The sequence below is a fragment of the Gopherus evgoodei genome, unplaced genomic scaffold (genome assembly GCF_007399415.2).
Source record: "Gopherus evgoodei ecotype Sinaloan lineage unplaced genomic scaffold, rGopEvg1_v1.p scaffold_57_arrow_ctg1, whole genome shotgun sequence".
Classification (NCBI taxonomy): Eukaryota; Metazoa; Chordata; order Testudines; family Testudinidae; genus Gopherus; species Gopherus evgoodei.
Genome location: NW_022060078.1, coordinates 791445 through 812403, shown reverse-complemented (window position 1 = coordinate 812403; position 20959 = coordinate 791445). Strand labels below are relative to the sequence as shown.

At 63.7% G+C, this 20959-nt stretch overlaps 3 protein-coding genes across 6 annotated transcripts; 2 read left to right on the top strand and 1 right to left on the bottom strand.

The window, feature by feature from the left end:
* The first annotated feature begins 120 nt into the window (after window positions 1-120).
* GPKOW (G-patch domain and KOW motifs) lies at window positions 121-11450 on the top strand. Its single transcript, XM_030547192.1, has 12 exons — window positions 121-306; window positions 5321-5576; window positions 6456-6604; window positions 6877-7016; window positions 7148-7254; window positions 7477-7687; window positions 7818-7950; window positions 8049-8184; window positions 8658-8796; window positions 9159-9228; window positions 9674-9759; window positions 10237-11450. The coding sequence occupies exons 1-12, from the start codon at window positions 225-227 to the stop codon at window positions 10369-10371; spliced, it is 1644 nt and encodes a 547-aa protein (XP_030403052.1). The 5' UTR covers window positions 121-224; the 3' UTR covers window positions 10372-11450.
* Window positions 11451-12087: 637 nt separating this feature from the next.
* HSD17B10 (hydroxysteroid 17-beta dehydrogenase 10) lies at window positions 12088-15447 on the top strand. The gene is made up of 6 exons (XM_030547226.1): window positions 12088-12365; window positions 13505-13669; window positions 13845-14009; window positions 14214-14342; window positions 14636-14744; window positions 15027-15447. Exons 1-6 carry the CDS (start codon window positions 12339-12341, stop codon window positions 15215-15217), a joined length of 786 nt encoding a protein of 261 aa, XP_030403086.1. The 5' UTR covers window positions 12088-12338; the 3' UTR covers window positions 15218-15447.
* Window positions 15448-17052: 1605 nt separating this feature from the next.
* On the bottom strand, window positions 17053-20887 carry RIBC1 (RIB43A domain with coiled-coils 1). Of its 4 annotated transcripts, none has more exons than XM_030547222.1 (8): window positions 20728-20887; window positions 19870-19994; window positions 19266-19347; window positions 18652-18996; window positions 18134-18252; window positions 17705-17932; window positions 17422-17588; window positions 17053-17199 (listed from the first exon to the last, which is right to left on the bottom strand). In XM_030547222.1, exons 2-8 carry the CDS (start codon window positions 19984-19986, stop codon window positions 17118-17120), a joined length of 1140 nt encoding a protein of 379 aa, XP_030403082.1. In that variant the 5' UTR covers window positions 19987-19994; window positions 20728-20887; the 3' UTR covers window positions 17053-17117. The 4 variants fall into 4 exon arrangements, with proteins under 4 accessions (XP_030403082.1, XP_030403084.1, XP_030403080.1 ...); XM_030547224.1 differs by lacking the exon at window positions 20728-20887 and adding an exon at window positions 20649-20721; XM_030547220.1 differs by lacking the exon at window positions 20728-20887 and adding an exon at window positions 20254-20319.
* Window positions 20888-20959: the final 72 nt, after the last annotated feature.

Below are 20959 nucleotides of genomic sequence, written 5' to 3'. Positions count from 1 at the left end.
ACCGGCGTCAGCCGGCTGGGCGGGGGGGCATGGTGGGGGGGCGCCCCCTGGTGGCAGGGTCTCCGCTCTGCCCGCTCCTCTTCCTCCCCCAGGCAAAACTCAGTGCCGCAGCAGACCCCCAGGCCCCGGGCCCGGCGGGAGAGGGGGGACCCAGCGGCAGGGGGGCTGCAGGGTGCAGCGGTCCCATAGCAGGCAGGAGGCTGGCGGGCCAGCAGGGCATCCCCATGGCAGAGACAATGGCAGGGAGAGTCCCGATGAGTGTATTGGAGGATACAGCTCCCGTCCACCACCACCACCACGTTCACTGTGGGGCAGAGAGGGGAGAGTTAATGGGGCGGAGTGGAGCGCCCCCTGGTGCCCGGGGTGGGGAGGTTGCGGTGTGCCCTAGCACCTCCCCCCACTTACCTCCAGCCACTGGTGCCATCTCTGCTGCTGGGATTGGGGGTTCAGGGGCCCGGTGGGGGCTCTGGTGGATGCTGCAGCTGGCAGGGGAGAATGCATGGTGGGGTTAAATATTTGTGGGGTCCCTTCCTCAGGCAGTCTTATCCCCCTGGAATCTGCTCCCCTTGCCCACCCTCACAGCCCCCCACCTCCCCTGGAGCTTCCAAATGCTCCCCCCCAACACACACTGTCACCATCCCTACCACCCCGACCCCTTGGATCTCCCTCAATTGCCCCTTCCCAAGTATCTCTGCAACCCCTTAGTCCCAGATGATCCCCTTCCCTGCCCCACACCCTCAACTGCCCCAGCAAGCACCCACCCCCTCTGACCCCGGCCTTGGAAGGGGTGGGGAAATCACCTAATTCTGCAGGCTTCACTTTTCTCTGCCCCCCAATGCTGGAGCTGGGGCCCAGCCCCACCCATGGCACAGTCAGTGACCAAACCGGGGTCTCTGCCTGCTGGGAAGGGGAACCCCGTGACCCCCGGGTGCCGGCTGCCTCAGCCCTGTGAGGAGAGAGAACAGGAGTTGGAATCTCGTCAGATGCAGCCACCTCTGGGGTGAGGCAGGTACGTAACAGCAGCACAGAAACAGTCTGCAGCACAGCGCCCCCCAACACCCGGCCCTGACTGCCAGGGGAGAGCGCCCCCTGCCCATCCCCCAACCTGCCCCCTAACACCCGGCCCTGACTGCCAGAGGAGAGCACTGTCCAGCCTCCCTGGTCCCTCCCCTAGTATCCGGCCCTGATTACCAGGGGAGAGCACCCCCTGCTCAGCTCCCCCCGCAGCGTCCGGCCTTGACTGCCAAGGGATAGCACCCCCTGCCCAGCCCCCTGCCCCACAGTGCCCCCATCACCCCATACATCTCCTGTCCCCCTAGAGTCACTCTGGGCCATGAAGGGGGACTCAGTCACCTGGGTCCAGACGCTGGTGCCTCTTGAGCCAGGGAGGGTGGCCATGCTCTGCAGAACCAGCCTGGGGGGAAAATTCTCCTCACTCCTGACCACAGCCCCCTTGGGATCCCCCTCTGCCTCTCTCTCAGATCCTCCGGGCTCTAGAACGTGCTGGGCTCTAGAAAGGCCCCCCTTCTAGAACCCCCAGGGGGAGCTAGATCCTGGGGTGTGGGGACTGGCTGAGATCTAGAGCGTCCCCCCCCCCGGTTACTCTAGAACCACTTGAGGAGCCAGGGCGGGGCTTGAGCACTCTGGGGATCTAGAACATAGATCTAGGCTCAAGCCCCCCTGGGTAATGGGGCGTCCTCCCCACATTGGCCCTGGGAGGGCTGGATTAGCTCAATCAGCCAATTAGGCGGCAAATGGGAGGGACGTCAGCTAGAGGCAGTGAATCAGAAGAAGGCACAGCAGTGAGGGACCGGGGTGGGAAGGAGCCTGGCAGGAAGGGGTCCAGGAGGGCACAGGAAGATGGAGAGAGGCAGGGGGCGGGGCCCCCTACCAGCCACAGCATGGGCATATTGCTATGGGCAGGGGGTATGAAGATCCCCCCGGCAGAAGGGGAACCCCCGGGGTGATCGGGCTGGAGGAACTGAGTCACGAAGGTGCCACAGCAGCTCCTGGAGCGAGAGGGAGAGATGGGGGGCAACCACAGGGAAATGCTCCATCGCTTTCAAAGGCAAGGAGGAAATCTAGAGCCCTGTTGTTCTAGAACCCAGGTGGGATCCAGAGAGAGGCCTGTCACTCTAGAACCTACCAGGAATCTAGCACGCAGCTCTGTAGGCCCCACTGGAAGTTCCTCAGCTGCTCTAGATCCCGTGGAGGGTCTGAAAAAATCCCCATTATTTGAGAACCCATGGAGGGTCTAGATAAGCCTCTGTTACTCCAGAACCCACTGGGAGTCTAGAAAAGTCTCCATTACTCGAGACCCAACTGTGGGTCTGGAAAGGCCTTCATTACTCCAGAACCCCCGGGGATCTGGGAAAGGCCCTCTTGTTCTAGGGCCCACTGGGTATCTGGAAAAGCCTCCCGCCCCCGAGAACCCAGCGGGGATCCTGGGACTCTAGAACCCAGTTTGCTGGGGATGTGAACTAGAAATGTCTCCTGCCTGGGACTCTTTGAGGCCGGGGTGGAGCGATGGGGGTGGATGGTTTGTCCCCTACCCAGGCTCTGAGCAGCTGGTGATGTTACCTGGCTGCGGCTGGGAGGGAGCCGGGGCAGGCCGGCTGGTGTGGAGAGAGGGTATTCACCCCAGAAGGGGGCCCTGCCAGAAGACCCTGCTCTCCTCTGAGGCCCCGGGGCGGCTTGACCTGGGCTGGCGTAACTGCCTGTTGCTAGCCCACAGCCATTGACATGCAAGGATCGGGAGATGGTCGTTTCTGCTTCTCACCTCCACCCCCGCAAAAGCAGCTGGGACGAAGGGGGAAGCTGCCGTTGCCTTTTGCTGCTGCGTGCCTCAGTTTCGCTCCGGACTTTGCATGGGGAAGAGGTTTCCGTCTGCTCCTCGGCCACTGAGAGAGGTATGAGGTAGGGGTGTCATCTTGCCACCTGGGGAGGGGGGGAGAAATAACCGGGGTCATCGCAGAACGGGCCAAAGCCGACCCAAAGCAACAGAAGGTCCGAGCAAGACGCCCCCCTCCCCCACCCCGCGACTCACCCATCCACCTCCCACCATTGAGAAAGCCCGGCAGGTGGGACGGGGGATGCACCTGGGAAACTGGGGCTTTCTGGAGGCTTCTGGAGCCTGGCCCGGGGGCAGGTGGGACTGGGCTGGTCCTTGGGGCCCAGAGCCTGGATCTAGGCTAGGGCAGATCCCAGACCTCGGGCCTCCATGACCGGGGGTGGCAGCCTGGGGGGAGAACCAGCCCTGGGGTCCTAGCCCTGAGGTGTGCTGGGTGGGGGGAGTTTGGGGAGCTTTTGCAGCTCCCCGGCAGGAAGATGGGGGGGTCTAAATCCCAGGGGCCGATGCTGTGGAAGCAGGGGGTGCTGAGAGGTGGGTCTGGCAAAAGGTGCCCCTGCCTTGCCATGGGTCCAGAACAGACTCTGGAAAACGATCTGAGTCTAGATCTGACTGGTTAAAGGAGGGGGGGGGTCCAGAAAACAGGGGGAGGGGTGACTCCAGCCTCCTCCCCTTTAGCATCTGGGGGAACCCAGAAATAGCCACAAGGGGTGGGGAGGCTCCCTCGGGGCAGGTGGGAGGCTGGTTCTAGAGTGGAGGCCAGTTCTAGAGCAGAGGGGGCCAGTTCTAAAGGCGTCTGGAACTGTTTCTGCCGAGGGGAGTTCTAGAAAGAGGCTGGGTGTGTCTACAGGAGTGGGTTCTAGATCTGGTGGGGGGAATGGAGGGGAAACATCTCCTGGGGGGGGGGGGATCATGAGCAGGGAGGGGGAGAAGCCAGCGGGGGGGCGCTCTGGTCTCCCCACTCAGAGCCCCTCCAAAGAAGGAAGCTGAATCTGTCCCCTCTGTCATCTCCATCCCTGCCCCCCCAGATCCACCCTGACCCCCCTTCTAGTCCCTTAAGATCCGTTCGTCCACCACAGATCCAACCCCAACCCCCCTGGCCCTTGGGGTGCCCCCTCTCCCTTCTATCCAAGCCCCCACATCTCTAATTCCCCCCCCCCCCCGGCCAGGACAATCCAATTAACAGCTGATCCCGCTGCCCGCCCCGTCTCTGCTGGCTGAGCTGGGGGGGCTTTACCTTGCGGTGTCCCCAGCCTCCAGCGCTGCTCCGACCCCCTCCCCCAGTGGTACCCGATGCTGCTGGGGTTAGCAACGGGGGGTCGCCAAGGCAACGGGGTTTGCTGTCCCGGTAACCTTCCTCCTCCGTCGCTAGGCTGGGGGGGGGGGGATGGACAGACGGGCCCGCCAATCGGAGACCAGAGCGGCTAATCCACCCCCCCACCCCAGGATATGGGACACGGGGCCTTTCCCCTCTAGGAGGCGCTGCCTCCAATCCAGCCCCAAGGGGGCCAGTAATTAATCATCAGCCATTTCATGGTAAAGCCTCCGTTAAGGAGGGGGCAGTCGGGGGAGCTGTTCATTCACCAGCCCCACCCCTAAAGAGGTCTTACCCCGGCTACACAAGGTACTGGGGCCACTGGGCTGGGGGGCCCGGGAGCCAGGACTCCTGGGTTCTCTCCCTGGCTCTGGGACGGGAGTGGGGGCTGGTAGTTAGAGCAGGGGGGCTGGGAGCCAGGACTCCTGGGTTCTCTCCCTGGCTCTGGGAGGGGAGTGGGGGCTGGTAGTTAGAGCAGGGGGGCTGGGAGCCAGGACTCCTGGGTTCTCTCCCCGGCTCTGGGAGGGGAGTGGGGGCTGGTGGTTAGAGCAGGGGGGGCTGGGAGCCAGGACTCCTGGGTTCTCTCCCTGGCTCTGGGACGGGAGTGGGGGCTGGTGGTTAGAGCAGGGGGGGCTGGGAGCCAGGACTCCTGGGTTCTCTCCCTGGCTCTGGGAGGGGAGTGGGGGCTGGTAGTTAGAGACATGCAAACTGATTGATTTGGCATCAAGCCCGAAGTGGCTGGGGTTAAGAAATTTTTGTGGGGGGTGTCAGGGTCTGTGGGGGGGGGTATGGGGTTCCCCAGGCCCCCAGCCCAGCACCCCCTCCCCCAGGCTGCATGTGAGGGGGATTGGGGTTCCCTGGCTCCCAGTCCAGCGCCTCCTCCCCTTAGGCTGGGGGGGGGGGAGGGTCTCATGGACTCCCAGATGACTGGGGCCAGGGCGGACGCGGGGGAGCCACACACCCCAGCCCCGCACAGCCTCATGGGAGCTACACTCTCAGCTCCCCCCCTCCATGAAATAGCCTGGGGCGGGGCTACACCCCATGAGGCCCTGCGCGGGACGGGACTACATCCCCCGTGATGCGTTGCGCGGGGGGCAGGGTTACACAACCGCCATGAGGCAGCGCGGCATCGGGACTACATCCCCCATAATGCTTTGCACGGTGGCGGGGCCATCGCCCCCATGAGGCAGCGCGCGGGGCCCGGACTACAACCCCCATGATTCTTTGCGCTGCGACGGCCAGCAAGATGGCGTCGGACGGCGGCCGGGCGGCGGCCGGGCCTCCTGCCCCGCGCCAGGTCTCGTTCGGGTTCACGCGCACGACCGCGCGCAGGAGGCTCGTGGGGGAGGGCGGGGCAGGGGCCGCGGCGGAGCCTGACTTCATCAGCGCCGTGGAGGGGAGCGAGCTGCGCAGGTGAGAGCAGCGCGCATGCGCGGGCGCCGGGCCGGGGTGGGCAACCTCGGGCCCTGCGCTCGCTGGAGCGCGTGCGCATGCGTGTGGGGCCGCAAAGACTCGGGAGGGGGCGTGTCTGGGGAGGGGCCGTGGGGCGGGAGGGGGCGTGTCTGGGGAGGGGCCGTGGGGCGGGAGGGGGCGTGTCTGGGGAGGGGCCGTGGGGCGGGAGGGGGCGTGTCTGGGGAGGGGCCGTGGGGCGGGAGGGGGCGTGTCTGGGGAGGGGCCGTGGGGCGGGAGGGGGTGTGGCCCTGCAGAGGGGCCGTGGGGCGGGAGGGCGTGTGGCCCTGCAGAGGGGCCGTGGGGCGGGAGGGGGCGTGTCTGGGGAGGGGCCGTGGGGCGGGAGGGGGTGTGGCCCTGCAGAGGGGCCGTGGGGCGGGAGGGGGTGTGGCCCTGCAGAGGGGCCGTGGGGCAGGAGGGGGACTGTCTGGGGAGGGGCCGTGGGGCGGGAGGGGGCGTGTCTGGGGAGGGGCCGTGGGGCGGGAGGGGGCGTGTCTGGGGAGGGGCCGTGGGGCGGGAGGGCGTGTGGCCCTGCAGAGGGGCCGTGGGGCAGGAGGGGCCGTGGGGCGGGAGGGGGCGTGTCTGGGGAGGGGCCGTGGGGCGGGAGGGGGTGTGGCCCTGCAGAGGGATGGGATCACATGTGGGTGAGGAGGTCAGTGGGGAAGGGGAGCTGTGTGCAGGATCTCCATGCAGTGGGTGAGAGTAGGAGAGGGGCCATTGCGGCCTGGGGCAGGCCCATGGGGGGTGGGGCCTTGCATGGAGGCTGTGGGGCAGTGGAAGGAGCCATGGCACAGGGGGTGCAGGTATCCCATGGTAATGGGGTGGTTTCTCTCTGGCCCCCAGCCTCCGGCCGGCCCCAGCCCCTAAGGCGCTCGTCATCCCCTTGATCCAGCGCAACCAATGGAAGAAGCCGGAGACGGCCCCTGTGGGGACCCCAGACCAGCAGAGGGATGACAGTGTGGAGTCCCAGGCCGTGAGGGAGATCATAGAGGGTGAGCATGGCAGGGAACCCAGGAGTCCTGGCTCCCAGCCCCCCCTGTTCTAACCACCAGCCCCCACTCCCTTCCAAGAGTGGGGAAAGAACCCAGGAGTCCTGGCTCCCAGCCCCCTGCTGTAACCACTAGACCCTCACTCCCATCTTAGAGTGGGGCGAGAACCCAGGAGTCCTGGCTCTCAGCACACACCCTGCATTCTAACCACTAGCCCCCACTGCCGGGGCCGGGACCCAGGTGTCCGGCTCCTGATGGATTCCTGTACGTTGCAGAGTGCCGGCAGTCCCAGGAGCGGTGGGAGAGCGGCACCAAGGCTGACCCCAACTTGGCCATCCCCCTGCTCCTGCAGAACCGCGTCCCTGACGGGTACGAGGACAGCGACCGGGTGGACGTGAGCCTGCGGCCGGAATCGGTAAGAGGGTCCCCCGACAGCCTCCCCTCCGTCCCTGGAGTCCCACCCCCCCCTCCTGTGGCAGGGCCCCTTTGGTCCTGTGGCAGGTAGTTCTGCGGGTTAACGTCACTCCTGCCCTTCTCCTCCTGCAGTCGACGGAGGCAGATTACGAGGTGGTGCCCGTGGAGGCCTACGGCGTTGCCATGCTGAGGGGCATGGGCTGGAAGGCAGGCGAGGGCATCGGATGCACCTTCAAGCAGTGAGTGACCTTGGGGGGCGGGCATAGGTCAATGGCAGGGTTGCAAGTCAGATCTGATGGAGAGGTCATATGGGGGTAGGGAGGGAGAGTTTGGGTGAGATTATAAACCAGTGGGGGGATCATAGATCATGAGGGGGAGGTGATAGATAGGTGGGAGCCCAAAGGTCAGTTGGGGGAGGGGAGTTTGGGGGGAGTCCCTGAATATCCCTTCCCCCCATTCAGGGATGTGAAGCCCCTGGAGCACCAGCTGCGCCCAAGGGGGCTGGGCCTGGGAGCCGACCGCTCGGCCATTCAGGACCTGCAGCCGGCCCGCCCCCTGCGGCCCCCCAAGCCGGGTGAAGAGCACCGGGGGGGTGAGGAGGAGCCGCTGGGGCTGGTGGCAGGGGGCGCCGTGGTGATTGTGGCTGGGCCCCACAAAGACCTCTATGGGAAGGTGAGTTTCCTGTGCTCCCGGCCTCCCCGAGCCAGCCAGTCCCCGCCCTGGGGCCAAGGGGGAGCCTGCGCCCCCTAGAGGGGACAGGCCTCGTTCCCCTAGTCTTAGCTTTTTCTCTCCTGGCCCCCAGATTGAAGGTGTAGACCCGGATAACGCCCGGGTGATGGTGAAATTGGCCATCGGGGATAAGATCGTCACCATCAGCCAGCACAGCCTGCAACCTGTGACCCGGAAGGAGTATGAGAAACTAGCCAAGGATCTGAGTGAGTCACATGACTTTCCCCGGTACCCCCGCCTCACCATAGACTCCCCTCCTCCCTGCCATCCTTACCCCCATCTGTCTCCCCAATCCCCTTCTCAGGCCGCTTAAGCAAAGCCCACAAAGAAAAAGAAGAGAAGCAGAGAAATGGACCCACCGATGCCCTGGATGCCAGGGTCCCCCAAGAGAAGGGGGAAGAAAAGGACAGAAAGAGGAAACAGCCAGCAGATTCGGAGAGGTAGAGACCTGGGATGGCTCGCTTGGCGGTGAGAGGCAGCCACCACTGGGGTGGGGCAACTGGAGAACAGCTGCACATAATGCCTCACAGGGATGGCTCGCTCGGGGCTGAGATGCAGCCACGTCTAGGGTGGGGCAGCTGGGGAACAGCTGCACATAACGCCTCACGGGGATGGCTCGCCCTGGGGTGGGTGACAGCTGGCGCTGCTGTTGAGGGCAGGAAGTGCAGCTGATTCTTAACTGGTTCAAACCCCAGAGGAGTGTTTAGAAAGGCAAAATGGATTCCCCCAAGCTGTAGTGCAGCCCGGATGCCAGGGTTCCTGCCCTGAGGCTGGGGCAGCTCGAATTCCTTTCTTGATAAAACAAAGCGCCTCGCAGCACGGTGCACCCCAACACCCGGCCCTGCCTGCCCTGTTCCTCGCAGCGTGGCGCCCCCTAGCGCCAGGACTGCCCCGACCACCTGGTCTTCCACAGTGATGCCCGTGCCGGGAAGCAGAGTAAAGGTAGCAGCAGCAGCTCCTCGTCCTCCCGCTCCTCCCACTGGCTGCGGCGAGATCTGCGGGTTCGCTTCGTGGACAAGCTCTACAAGGGGGGAAAATACTATAACACCAAGGTACCTTCCCCCCCACCAACCCCCCTCGGGGCCAGATGGGAACCAGTACCCCATTCCCCACCCCACCGAGCCAGCCACTCCCCACCCTGGGGCCAGGTGGGAGTCTGTGCCCCCTAGAGGGGACAGGCCCTTTGCCCCATCCCCTCACTGAGCCAGCCACTCTCCACCCTGGGGCTGGGTGGGAGTCGCCCCGCCCTCCCCCTCCGAGCTAGCCAGTCTCTGTCCTGGGGCCAGAGGGATGCCAGTGCTCCCTAGAGGGGACAGGCCCTGTGTCCCATTCCCTGCCCTCCTGAGCCAGCCAGTCCCTGCCCTGGGGCCGGGAGGGAGCTGGTGTCCCATTCCACTCCCCTGTCTCCCCCTAGATGCTGATCGAGGACGTGCTGAGCCCAGATACTTGTGTCTGTCGGACAGAGGAGGGGCAGGTCTTGGATGGTAAGTTGCTGGGGGGCACCCCTATGTCATACCCCAGCAGAAGGGGATAGATTCCCTGGGGGAGGTTATGGGGGAGTATGTCCAGATATGGGGCATGTGACTCTGGGGAGAGGGTTGTGGGGGGCAGGATGACCCCAGATTATTGGGGATGCTAGAGGAGCCGTTTTGTGGGATGGGGGAGACATGGGGGGCGGGATCTGTAGATGGAACCATGGGGCAAGTGACCTCATGGGCATATCTGGGGAGGGGGTACTTGCAAGGAGGTAAGGGGGGTTTGTGGGAAGTGAGCTGACTACAATGGGGGGGGGGTGACCCCAGGTCAGTGGGGGGCGGTGGCGTTGGAGAGGCCAGAGGGGTGTCTGTGAGGTGGGTTGTTGGGGGGCCAAGGGTCGTGTGGCGGGAACCCACTGTATGACACTGACCCGTCTCCTTCCCGACCCCCCAGGCATCCAGGAGGCCATGCTGGAGACGGTCATCCCCAGGGGCGCTGCGGACTGGGTGCTAGTGGTGCTGGGGGAGCATGCCGGCAGGGTGAGCAACCCCCAAGCCCCCTCCATGGCAGGGATCACAGGGGGTAATGGGGAGGCTGGGAGCTGGAGGAAGCGTGTGTGGGGGAACACGTTGGGGTGAGGTAGCCAACGGGCTCTGGAGGGCTAGAGAGAAGAACATATGGGGAATCAAAGGGAGTCGGGGGAATCTGAAGGGGTGTGGGATGGGAGCTGGGGGGGAAGATACACAGGGTGTGGGGTAGTGAGGGTGGGGGGCAGGGTAGCTGGGGGTGAGTGCTGCAGGAGGGCGGGATCCAGGGATAATGGGGAGGGGGATATAGGGGGCTCCTGGGTGAGGGGGATTATGCTGGAGAAGCCCCTCCATCTGCCCCCAAGTTACCCAGCTGAGCCCTCCCTGTATGCAGCCGCCCTTCTTCCCAGAGTCCTTTGCAGACTACCCCACTGCCTCGCCCGCCGGACTCACAGGAGCTTCCTGTCTCCCCTCCCCTCCCCTCCTCAGGTGGGCCGGATCCTGCAGCGTGACCAGCGGCGGAGCCGGGCGCTGGTGCAGATGCAGCGCGATGAGGATGGGGACGTCCTGGCGCTAGACTACGACGCTGTCTGCCACTATGTAGGGGGCACCGAGGACGACTGAGCCCCCTTCCCTCCTCCCCCCATTCTGCTGAACTTGGGATGGGGGCACATCCTCTCTAGGGAGTGGCAGGACATGGATGGAGTCCAGCAGAGGGGGAACATTGCTGCCATGGCTGGGACTGAGTTCTAGAACAACTTTTGTGGGTTCTGGAGCAGGAGCAGCAAGATCTAGAACGTGACCAGGCTTGGGCGCTAGAGTGAGGCTTCAACTAGGCTGAGAGTGAATTCTAGATTGAGATGAAAGGTGGGTTTGGGACCAGAGAAGATGGGTTTGGGGATAGTTTTTAAATGGGCTCTAGAGCCAGGCCAGTGTTCAGAGCACACATAGCTTTGGGGTCTCAAGGAAGCCTCAACGTGGGTTCTGGAGTGAACCAACCTGTTCTAGAGTGAGCTTTTCTGTGGGACATGGAAGTATGCATAGTGGGTTCTAGAGCGAGGTTTTAAAACAGGTCTAGGGTGGGGTTCAAACTGGATCCAGAGCGACGCTGGTGTGACCCCGTAAAGTGGGTTCTGGAGCCTAATGGGCTCTAGAGCCTGAGTAGATGTGGGCCCGGGAGGTAAAACCACTGGGTTTGAGAGGAAGGTTTACAGGGTGGGTTGGAGGGAGGCCCCTGGGTCCTAGACCAAACCGGACTGTTCTAGAGTGGTGGTGGAGTGTTTACAGCAGAGATGGGGGTTGATTCTAGAGCAGTGAGTGATTTCCGGCATGATGTCGCCTGTGAGCTCTGGAGCAAGTTGTGCTGCTTCTGGAGTGTCCAGGCTGTGTTCTAGATCAACCCTGGCCCCTGCTGTGTGTAGGTGACCTTAGAGTCGGTCATTTCTGGAGCAGTGTTCCAGAACCAGCAGGTTTAGGGGCGGGGATGAAAGGGGAGCACCCCCTGCCCCTTTGGCAGGGGGAGATTGTGGGATAGGAGGGCGCCATGGGCAGGTACTATCTGTGTGTGTGAGGCGGGGGCTTAGCAGGAGACCTGGCAGGACCCCCCCATGCCAACTTCCAAGCTGGCTGCTGGGCCTACGACAGCCCCTTGCCTGTGCCACTTTGTAAAGCAAGACGGTGTAAATAAATGCGCTAGTCCCATCCCCCTGTGTTGGGTGGGGTCTGTGGAAAGCTATGACTGGACAACCAACCTCTTCACCCTCTCCCAGAGCCGGGGGGAGAACCCAGGAGTCCTGGCTCCCAGCCCCCACTCCCCTCCCAGAGCCGGGAGAGAACCCGGGAGTCCTGGTTCCAAGCCCTGCTGCTCTAACCCACCAGCCCCCTCCCAGAGCCAGGAGAGAACCCAGGAGTCCTGGCTCCCAGCCCCCCCCGCTCTAACCACCAGCCCCCACTGCCCTCCCAGAGCCAGGAGAGAACCCAGGAGTCTTGGCTCCCAGCCCCCACCCCGCTCTAACCACCAGCCCCCACTCCCCTCCCAGAGCCAGGAGAGAACCCAGGAGTCCTAGCTCCTAGCCCCCCCTGCTCTAACCACTAGACCCTACTCCCAGAGCTGGGGAGAGAAGCCAGGAGTCTGGGCTTCCAGCCCCTCTGCTCTAACCACTAGACCCCACTCCCCTCCCAGAGCTGGGGACAGAACCCAGGAGTCCTGGCTCCCAGCCCCTCTGCTCTAACCACTAGACCCCACTCCCCTCCCAGAGCTGGGGACAGAACCCAGGAGTCCTGGCTCCCAGCCCCTCTGCTCTAACCACTAGACTCCACTGCCCTCCCAGAGCCTGGGAAAGAACCCAGGAATCCTGGAGTCCACCGCCCCTTTCCCCCCTTCCTCCCCTTTAATGACTTTGTTCATTTTTTTCCTATCTGTGGCCTCCCTCTTTCCCTTTAAGATCTCACTTCACCTTCTCCTTTAAGAGCCCCTCCCTCCTGGGGATTAATAGCCCCTGATTATTAGAGTGTGTGCCTCCCCTTTAAGAGTGGCCTTGCCTCTGATTGGCCCACCCTGGATAAGGGGCGGGGCGTGGTGGTTCAGCGAAATGGCGGCGGCGTTGAGGCGCGTGAAGGTAACCAGCAGGGCCAGCTACGGGAGCCGGGAGGGGACCAGCGTAGCTAAGGACGGGGCGGGGGAGACCATTCTATGTGGGGTAGGGGGAGGCACCGCAGAATGGGTGAGAGCAGTAGGCAGGTCCCCAGCACCACCTCGGCAGCCGAGACCACTGGGAGGCTGTGCCTGGGAGAGACCATTCTGCAGAAGGGGGGAATTGGGATGGGAGGAACCATTTTACACTTCTTGTTCTCTACCAATAGTGGTGGCTGGAGGTCTTGTATCTTTGTGGGCGGCAGAGACCATTTTACAAAATTGGGATAGACCATCCATCAAATGAGGGGTGGCAATTGGGCGAGAGTATTATACACAATTGGGTGGGGGGGTCTGGCTGGGAGAGACTATTCTACGTGTAGGGGCTGGGCAGAGCGATGCTGCACTATGCTATGATACCCCTGAGAAGCGGGGGAGACCACTTGACGGGGGGTGGGAATCGAAGGAAAGGACCATTCTATGCACTAGGAGGAGGCTGGGCTGGGTGGGACCATTATGCAGCTCGCAGGAGGAGGCTGGGTAGGGCGAGACCATTATATTCCTGGGGGAGGTTAGAAAGCGACTATAACACGGGTTCTCAAACTGCAGGGTGGGACCCCCTGGGGGTCACAAGGTTATTACATGGGGGGTTGTGAGCTGTCAGTCTGCACCCCAAGCCCCCTTTGCCTCCAGCATTGATAATGGTGTTAAATAGATACGTTTTTTAATGTGTAAGGGGGGGTTGCTCTCCGCGGCTTGCTGTGTGGAAGGGGTCTGAGCCCTGCTGTAACACACCTAGTAGGAGGGGACCCCAGGTGAGACCATTATGCTCATGAGAGCAGCAGGCAGAGACCATTATACTGATGGGGGTTAGGGAGAGACCATTATGTGCAAGATTCCGGGGTCTTAGGAAGAGACCAGCGCACACTTTAGGAGGGGGTTGTGGATGGGGGGATCTGGGAAGAGACCATTATGGTCAGAGGAAGAAAGGGGTGTAGGGACAGCCCATTATGCACAAGAGATGGGGGGGGTCTGGGAGAGCCCATTAAAGCTGTGGGTGGTATTCAGGGTTGGGGGTTTTTTTTGTTTATATTCACTGCTCCCTCCCTCTGCTTTTGCCCCCAGGGGATGGTTGGCCTGGTCACTGGTGGGGCCTCCGGTCTGGGCCGCGCCACTGCTGAGCGCCTGGTGCAGCAGGGAGCCAGCGCGGTGATCGTGGACCTGCCAACATCGGATGGGCCGAGTGTGGCCAAAGCGCTGGGGGAACAATGCGTCTTTGCTCCAGCTGATGTAGGGCCCGGACTCCTGGGTTCTATTCCTGGCTCCGGAAGGGGAATTGGGACTGGTGTGTTGAGGGGGGGCTGGGAGCCAGGATGCCTGGGTTCTCTCTCCAACTCTGGGAGGGGAGTGGGGGCTGGCGCGGAGGTGACGTGGGTTAACCTCTCCTCCCTGCCCGGCGGCTCAGGTGACGTCAGAGGTGGACATAAAGGGGGTCCTGGCTCTGGTGCGGGAGAAATTTGGGCGCTTGGATTTGGCCGTGAACTGCGCCGGAATCGCCGTGGCCGTCAAGACCTACAATGCCAAGAAGGACTTGCCCCACAGCCTGGAGGATTTCCAGAGGGTCCTCAACGTGAGTGGGGCTGGAAGGACCCCCTCTCTCTGTTCCCTTCCCTGATCCCCTTTGCCCTGCCAACGGCTTGGTGGTGAGAGGGGACCGAGGAGGGATAATGGGCTGGATGAGCCAATGCCTCTGGTTTTTTGGGGGGTGGGATATGGGGCTGGGTGGGCCCATTGGTTTGATCTGATCTGTCTCCCCTGCGGCCCCCCCCCCCAGGTCAATGTTGCCGGCACCTTTAACGTGATCCGACTGAGTGCTGGTGAGATGGGCAAGAATGACCCTGACTCGGATGGGCACAGAGGAGTGATTGTCAACACAGCCAGCGTGGCTGCTTTCGAGGGCCAGGTGAGCACTAGGAGGGCGCTGTACTACAAGGGGCTGGGTTGAGGACACTCTTCCCTGGCAGGCAGGGCTGGGCAGCACTGTGCTGTGGGGGGGGGGACCTGCGCAGTGGGTGCTCTTCCCTGGCAGTCAGGGACAGGCACTGGGGGATGCCGTGCTGCGGGGCGGGCGGCTGGGCAGGCAGGGCCGGGCGCTGGGGGACGCCATGCTGCGGGGAAGAAGGCTGGGCCAAGGATGCTCTCCCCGGCAGTCCCCTATCTCCCTGTGCCCCAGCTAATGCTCTGCTTGTTGTATAGGTGGGTCAAGCCGCGTACTCCGCCTCTAAAGGGGGCATTGTGGGCATGACCCTGCCCATCGCCAGGGATCTGGCCCCTATTGGGATCCGTGTCGTCACCATCGCCCCAGGTACCAACCCCAGCGTAGCTCCTGTCGTGGGGAGCCCAGGGCTGAGAGGGGAGGGGGTGCAGGCTGGGATTGAGGGGCACCAGCGGAGCTGGGGGGGCTGCGGGTGGGGATTGAGGCGCACTGGCAGTGCTGGGGTAGATAGTGTGGGTGGGGGATCGGGGTTGTGGGCTGGAATTGAGGGGCATTGGCAGGGCTGGGGGAGGGCTGCGATTGAGGGCCACTGGCAGAGCATGGGGGGAATAGCAGGGAGCCACCCCCCCCTCACCGTCTCTCTCCCCCCAGGTCTGTTTGCCACCCCCCTGTTGGCAGGGCTCCCTGAGAAGGTGCAAACGTTCCTGGCTCGCCAGGTGCCCTTCCCCAGCCGCCTAGGGCTGCCCGGGGAATACGCCCACCTGGTCCAGTGCATCGTGGAGAACCCCATGCTGAACGGGGAGGTGATTCGCCTGGACGGCGCCATCCGCATGCAGCCCTGAGCCGCTGCCCCATGCTGGGGTGGCACTGATTCCCCTCCCCTGGTTGCCCCTGAAATGGGGGGGTGATTCCCCCCCTTCTGCGGTTCTGCCCTCTCTGGACTCTAATCATGGACTCCTGCAGTGATTCAGCCCCCACACAATAAGGACGTGGGGGGGGGCGGAGTCTGAGCCGTTCTGACTCCTGCCCCTGGTCGGCGTCTGGACCTTAATAAACAATCGTCTCAAGATGCTTTCGGGGGTGCTGGATTTTCTTTGTTAGCCCCAAGACCCCACTCTCCTCCCAGAGCTGGGGAGAGAACCCAGGCGTCCTGGCTCCTAGCCACCTGCTGTAACCACTCACCCATACTCGCCTCCTAGAGCTGGGGCGGGAACCTAGCATTCTTGACTGCTGCCCTCGGCCAGGGGCCAGGTTGTGAGGGGCATGGGGGCGGGGAGGGAGCGGGACCCTCTCCTGCCGTGGGGAGCTGCCCAGTGCTACCCTGCCCTACAGACCATGGGGGCGGCACGTTGGAGGGTACGCCAGTTTATTTGGATGCTGTTGTGGCTGAAGGAACAGGGCTGAGTGTCAGATCCCGTCTGCAAGGTGGGGTAGGGGCAGCCTGGCCATAGGAGGGGAGAACCTCAGGCGTCTCGTGGGGAAGGGGCTGGGGATTGGGTGTGTCGGGGCAGGGGCTGGGGATTGGGGGTGTCTCTGTGGGGTTAGGGGGCTGGGATTGGGTGTGTCCCTGTGGGGTAGGTTGGGCATGTCCTTGCAGGAGTTGGGGATTGTCCCTGCAGGGTGGGGGGTGGGGAGTGGGCATGTCCCTGCAGGGTGGGGGTGGTGACTGGGGCAGGAGTTGAGGACTGTTCCTGCAGGGTGGGGGACGGGGAGTGGGCATGTCCCTGTGGGGTAGGTTGGGCATGTCCTGACAGGAGTTGGGGATTGTCCCTGCGGGGTGGGGAGTGGGCGTGTCTGGGCGGGGGGTGGGGAGTGGGCGTGTCCCTGCAGGGTGGGGGTGGTGACTGGGGCAGGAGTTGGGGATTGTCCCTACAGGGTGGGGGGTGGGGAGTGGGTGTGTCTGGGCAGGGGGTGAGGAGTGGGCATGTCCCTGCAGGGTGGGGGTGGTGATTGGGGCAGGAGTTGAGGACTGTTCCTGCAGGGTGGGGGACGGGGAGTGGGCATGTCCCTGCAGGGCAGGGGCGTGGGCGGTGACTGGGGCAGGAGTTGGGGATTGTCCCTGCAGGGTGGGGGGCGGGGAGTGGGCGCGTCTGGGCAGGGGGTGGGGGTGGGCGTGTCCCTGCAGGGGCGTGGGCGGTGACTGGGGCAGGAGTTGGGGATTGTCCCTGCAGGGGGGGGGGCGGGAAGTGGGTGTGTCCCTGCAGGGTGGGGGGTGGGGAGTGGGTATGTCCTGGCAGGGCAGGGGTGTGGGCGTGTCCCTGCAAGGTGGGGGTGGTGACTGGGGCAGGAGTTGGGGATTGTCCCTGCAGGGTGGGGGGGCGGGGAGTGGGCGCGTCTGGGCAGGGGGTGGGGGTGGGCGTGTCCCTGCAGGGGCGTGGGCGGTGACTGGGGCAGGAGTTGGGGATTGTCCCTGCAGGGTGAGGGGGTGGGAAGTGGGTGTGTCCCTGCAGGGTGGGGGGCGGGGAGTGGGTGTGTCCTGGCAGGGCAGGGACGTGGGCGTGTCCCTGCAGGGTGGGGGTGGTGACTGGGGCAGGAGTTGGGGATTGTCCCTGCAGGGTGGGGGGGCGGGGAGTGGGCGCGTCTGGGCAGGGGGTGGGGGTGGGCGTGTCCCTGCAGGGGCGTGGGCGGTGACTGGGGCAGGAGTTGGGGATTGTCCCGGCAGGGTGGGGGGCGGGGAGTGGGCGTGTCCGGGCAGGGCAGGGCGGGGGGCGGTCCATGGGGGTTTCGAAGGCGGGGCCGGGCCTAGCGGCTGCTGGTGTTGAACTGCAGGTGGTACTGGGCGCTGGGCGGGTTGGTGTACACCTCCCTCTGCAGGTACTGCTGCCTGCAAGACAAAGGGCGGGGCTTAGCCCCCCAGCCTGACACCCCTGGCCCCGCCCCCATAAAGCACCAGCTCTGCCCTTCCAACTCCTGCCCCTGCCCAACCTCACCCCCTCCTCCTTCCCAGCCCCACTCCCCATGGAGCCCCACCCCTTCCTGCACCCACACCGGCCTTGCTCATGGCTCCCCACCCCGGGGCCCGTCCCCGCCGCACGGGGGCACTCACTGTGCTCTCTGCTCCTGCGCCAGCTGCTGGTTGTAGGCATCCAGGCCTTTCCTCAGCTGCAGCCGGGCCCGGTGCTGCTCCTCCTCCAGCACCATGGCCGCGTGGGCTGCCAGCTGCCGCTGCACCTCCCACTCAGCCTCCCGCTGCTGCTCTGCCTCCCGCAGCCTCTGGGAGGGGCAAAGAGAGGGGCAGGTGAAGGGGGGGAGGGAATAGTGCCCTGCTGCCCCCCACGCTGCCCACATCCCCCGCTGCCAGAATCTCTCCCTTCCCTTCCTCTGGAGACCTGGTTCTCCTGCCGTTGCTCCTCCTGGGCCTTCCACACAGCCTCCACTTGCTTGGGGCTCATGCCCTTCCAGCGGTCGGTGAGGATACGGTGAGGCCCCAGCGGGCTCTCAGCCACGGCTGGATCCTCTGTCAGCAGCTGCCCCGTTAGGTGGTTGTGGATCTCGGCTTGGTTGTCATCCTGTTCCCGCTGGCGCGCCAGCCGGTGCTGCTCTGCTGCCTCTGCTGCCTGCGGGGAGAGGGGAGACCTGGCACTAAGCCCCAGGCATGGGGCCTTGCCCTGCCATCCCCCCTGGGCAAGGGAGCAGGTGAGACCTAATATCCCACAATCCCCTGGGGCGGAGGAGCCAGACCTATTGTCCAACCCATGTCGAGGTCTGCCAGCTCCACAGCGCCACCCCCGGTTCCCCATTGGTGGCTAGGGGGTTACCTGGGCCCGGTTGTAGTCGGCCGTGGCAAGGTCCTTGGCGTGGCGGCATTCCTCCTCCAGCTGGGCCAGCTGCTGTGCCCGCAGGTCCAGCTCCACTCGCTTCTTATCCTCCAGCGTGTCTGTCAGGACAGTGCACTGAGCCCCTGAGTGGTTTTCCTCTTGGAACCCAGGAGTCCTTCCTCCCCCCTGATCTAATGCACTCGACCCCACTCCCCTCCCAGAGAACCCAGGAGTCCTGGCTCCTAGCTCCCCTCACTCCCCTCCTGGAGAACCCAGGAGTCCTGGCTCCCCTCACTCCCCTCCCAGAGAACCCAGGAGTCCTGGCTCCCAGCTTTCTCCGCACTAACCATGAGACCTCACTCCTCTCCCAGACTGGCGAAGAGAAGAAAGCCAGGAGTCCTGGCTCCCAGCCCCCCTGCCCCCGCTCTAAATCACTAGACTCCAGAACTCTAGGGTCCTGGCTCCCAGCCTCCGCACTCCACCTACTCTAACCACTAGACCTGTGCCCATGCTCTCACCTGCATACTTGGTGTCGGCCATGGCCCGCTGCCGCTCAGCCCGCTGTTCCTCCAGGCTGCGGCACTGCTGCTGCTGCTGCAGCTGACGGCGGGTGGGCAGTGCCAGGTCCTCGCCGGCGAAGCGCTGCAGGCTGGCGGGACCGCAGCGGGGGTCGTAGTCGCTGACCCGGGCCGGCTGGTCCTGGCGCAGCCCCTCAGGGTTGTACAGGTCCCACTCCCGCCGGGTGGAGGGTGGCTGCTGCTGCTCCCGGAACTCCTGCACGGCCTGGTGGAGGCGCCGTACCCGCTGGCGTTCCTCCTCCTCCAGCATCTGCGCCACCTGGTCGCACAGGACTCGCTCGGCGTCTGTGGGGAGAGAGGGTCAGTTCCCCTGATCCCCCACCAGCCAGAGCTCCTGTCTCATCCCCCATAGCACTCCCTGCTGGAGAGACCAGGGCTGGAATAGCTGGCATCTCCCCCCACAGCCAGCCCTAATCTCGGTCAGAGATAGAGGACCCCCATTGTCCTGCCATCTCACTGGCCTGGCCCCCCATTGCTTTCTGATGCTGGGGTTCAGGGGCACCTCCCCCGGAGATCAAAGGGGTGGGCAAGGCAGGGCTGGTCAGAGCTCTTACCATAGGTCCCATCCCGGCGTTTCTCCGTTTCCTCTCTCAGCTTCTGCTCCTCCACTTGATTCCTCAGGGCTTCCACATCCACCTGGCGGGGTGGAGGGGGGGAAAGAAAGGCAGGGGAGAGCTACCGAGGAGGCAAAAATCTTCCCAGAGTTGGGGAAAGAGACCAGGAGTCCTGACTCCCCCCTAATCAAAAGACCCCCCTCCCCTCCCAGAGCCAGGGAGAGAACCCAGGAGTCCTGGGTCCCAGTCCCTGCTCTAACCACCAGCCCCTACTCCCCTCCTAGCACCAGGGACAGCACCCAGGCCTGCAATCAAACCATTCACTTCTGTCTGGTGTGCACTAGGTGGCCTCTGAGTAAAATTAGGAGCTGGGTCTCAGCTTGTTCCACAACAGATGGTGCCCAGCTTTGTCAAGGCTCCCTGACACCTGGACGGGTGAGGCCAAGCACTGAGCAGGTGCGGGGCACCGAATGCCCATTGGAGGGTGGCACACATGGGAGCCCTCCCCGTTGGTCAGCTGTTGCTCTTGCTCCAGGCTCCTGATCTGGCCCCTCTCCCAGCGTTGCAGCCCCTGGAGGACACAGTGGGTCCCCGCAGGGCTCACCCCCATGGTGCGGTGGCGTGCATTGAAGATGCGACTCAGTCGCTGCTTCTCTCGCTCCCTCCGTGCCTCAAGGGCAGCCGCCTCCTTGTTCTCCAGCGGTAGGTCCACTTTGTGCATCTTGGCGCCTATGTGGAAGGAAGAAAAGTTAGAACCCAAGAGTCCTGGCTCCTAGCCCCAACCAACCAACCCACCCACTAGCCCCCACTCCTCTCCCAGAGCTGGGGAGAGAGCCCAGGAGTCCGGGCTCGCAGTGGATGGGAGCAGGGCATTGTTTCCTGTGCAGCTGTGAAAGATCTTGGGGGAACCTTTCTGCTCTGGCAGGAAGGAGGTTAAATCTGGGGTCCCCAAAGCTGAGGGTTGGACATGGGGAATCTGCCCCCTGACCTTTAGCCTCTGCCTCCACCTCTGACTTTGATCTGTCCTGTGTGCAAATTACCCTCTGACCCTCACACCCGCCCCATTAACCTTTGACCCCCCTCTCCCATTTATATCTGACACCTTCGCTGTACCCTTTAACCCCTGTCCTCTTACCCCTGCCCCTCACACCATCTTTTAGCCTCTGACCCCCTCACTCTACCCTTTGACCTCTGACCCCTCTCCCATTAATACCCCATGTGCTGTAACCTTTAACCTTTGACCCCTTGCACTGACCTTTCACCCCAATCTCTTACCCCTGGAGCCCTCCCTGGACCCCCCCTCACCCTGACCTTCGACCCCTCTCCCATTAATATCTGACCCCCTCCCTGTATCATTCAACCCTCTGACCCTCTTGCAGTGACCTTTGACCCCTGACCTCGGACCCCTCACTCTGCCCTTTGACCTCGGTCCCTGGCCCCTGACTGCCGCGCCCCCACTTACCTGAGCCCCCCACCCGCCTCTCTCTCTGTTTAGAGCCTGGTCTCCCTGGTAACGGGACCGCCCATTCCCTTTTCCCCGCCTCCACTTGGTGCCGTCCAACCGTCTCTTTACGCAAATGAAGGCGTCGGGCCTATCAGTGGGAGAGAGCGCAGAGGGCGGTCCCGATATGCAAATCAGGCTCTGAGGCGCGGCCCTATCAGCACGATGAAAACGCAGTGGGCGTGTCCCTATA

Coding starts and splice junctions, on each gene's coding strand:
- HSD17B10 (XM_030547226.1), top strand. CDS start 12,339: ATGGCGGCGGCGTTGAGGCGCGTGAAG. Junction 13,670..13,844: donor GCGTCTTTGCTCCAGCTGAT/GTAGGGCCCGGA, acceptor CCGGCGGCTCAG/GTGACGTCAGAGGTGGACAT. Junction 14,745..15,026: donor TGTCGTCACCATCGCCCCAG/GTACCAACCCCA, acceptor CTCTCCCCCCAG/GTCTGTTTGCCACCCCCCTG.
- RIBC1 (XM_030547222.1), bottom strand. CDS start 19,986: ATGCACAAAGTGGACCTACCGCTGGAGAACAAGGAGGCGGCTGCCCTT. Junction 17,589..17,704: donor AGCAACGGCAGGAGAACCAG/GTCTCCAGAGGA, acceptor TGCCCCTCCCAG/AGGCTGCGGGAGGCAGAGCA. Junction 17,200..17,421: donor GCGCAGGAGCAGAGAGCACA/GTGAGTGCCCCC, acceptor TTTGTCTTGCAG/GCAGCAGTACCTGCAGAGGG.
- GPKOW (XM_030547192.1), top strand. CDS start 225: ATGGCAGAGACAATGGCAGGGAGAGTCCCGATGAGTGTATTGGAGGAT. Junction 307..5,320: donor CCACCACCACCACGTTCACT/GTGGGGCAGAGA, acceptor CATAATGCTTTG/CACGGTGGCGGGGCCATCGC. Junction 7,255..7,476: donor ATCGGATGCACCTTCAAGCA/GTGAGTGACCTT, acceptor CCCCCCATTCAG/GGATGTGAAGCCCCTGGAGC.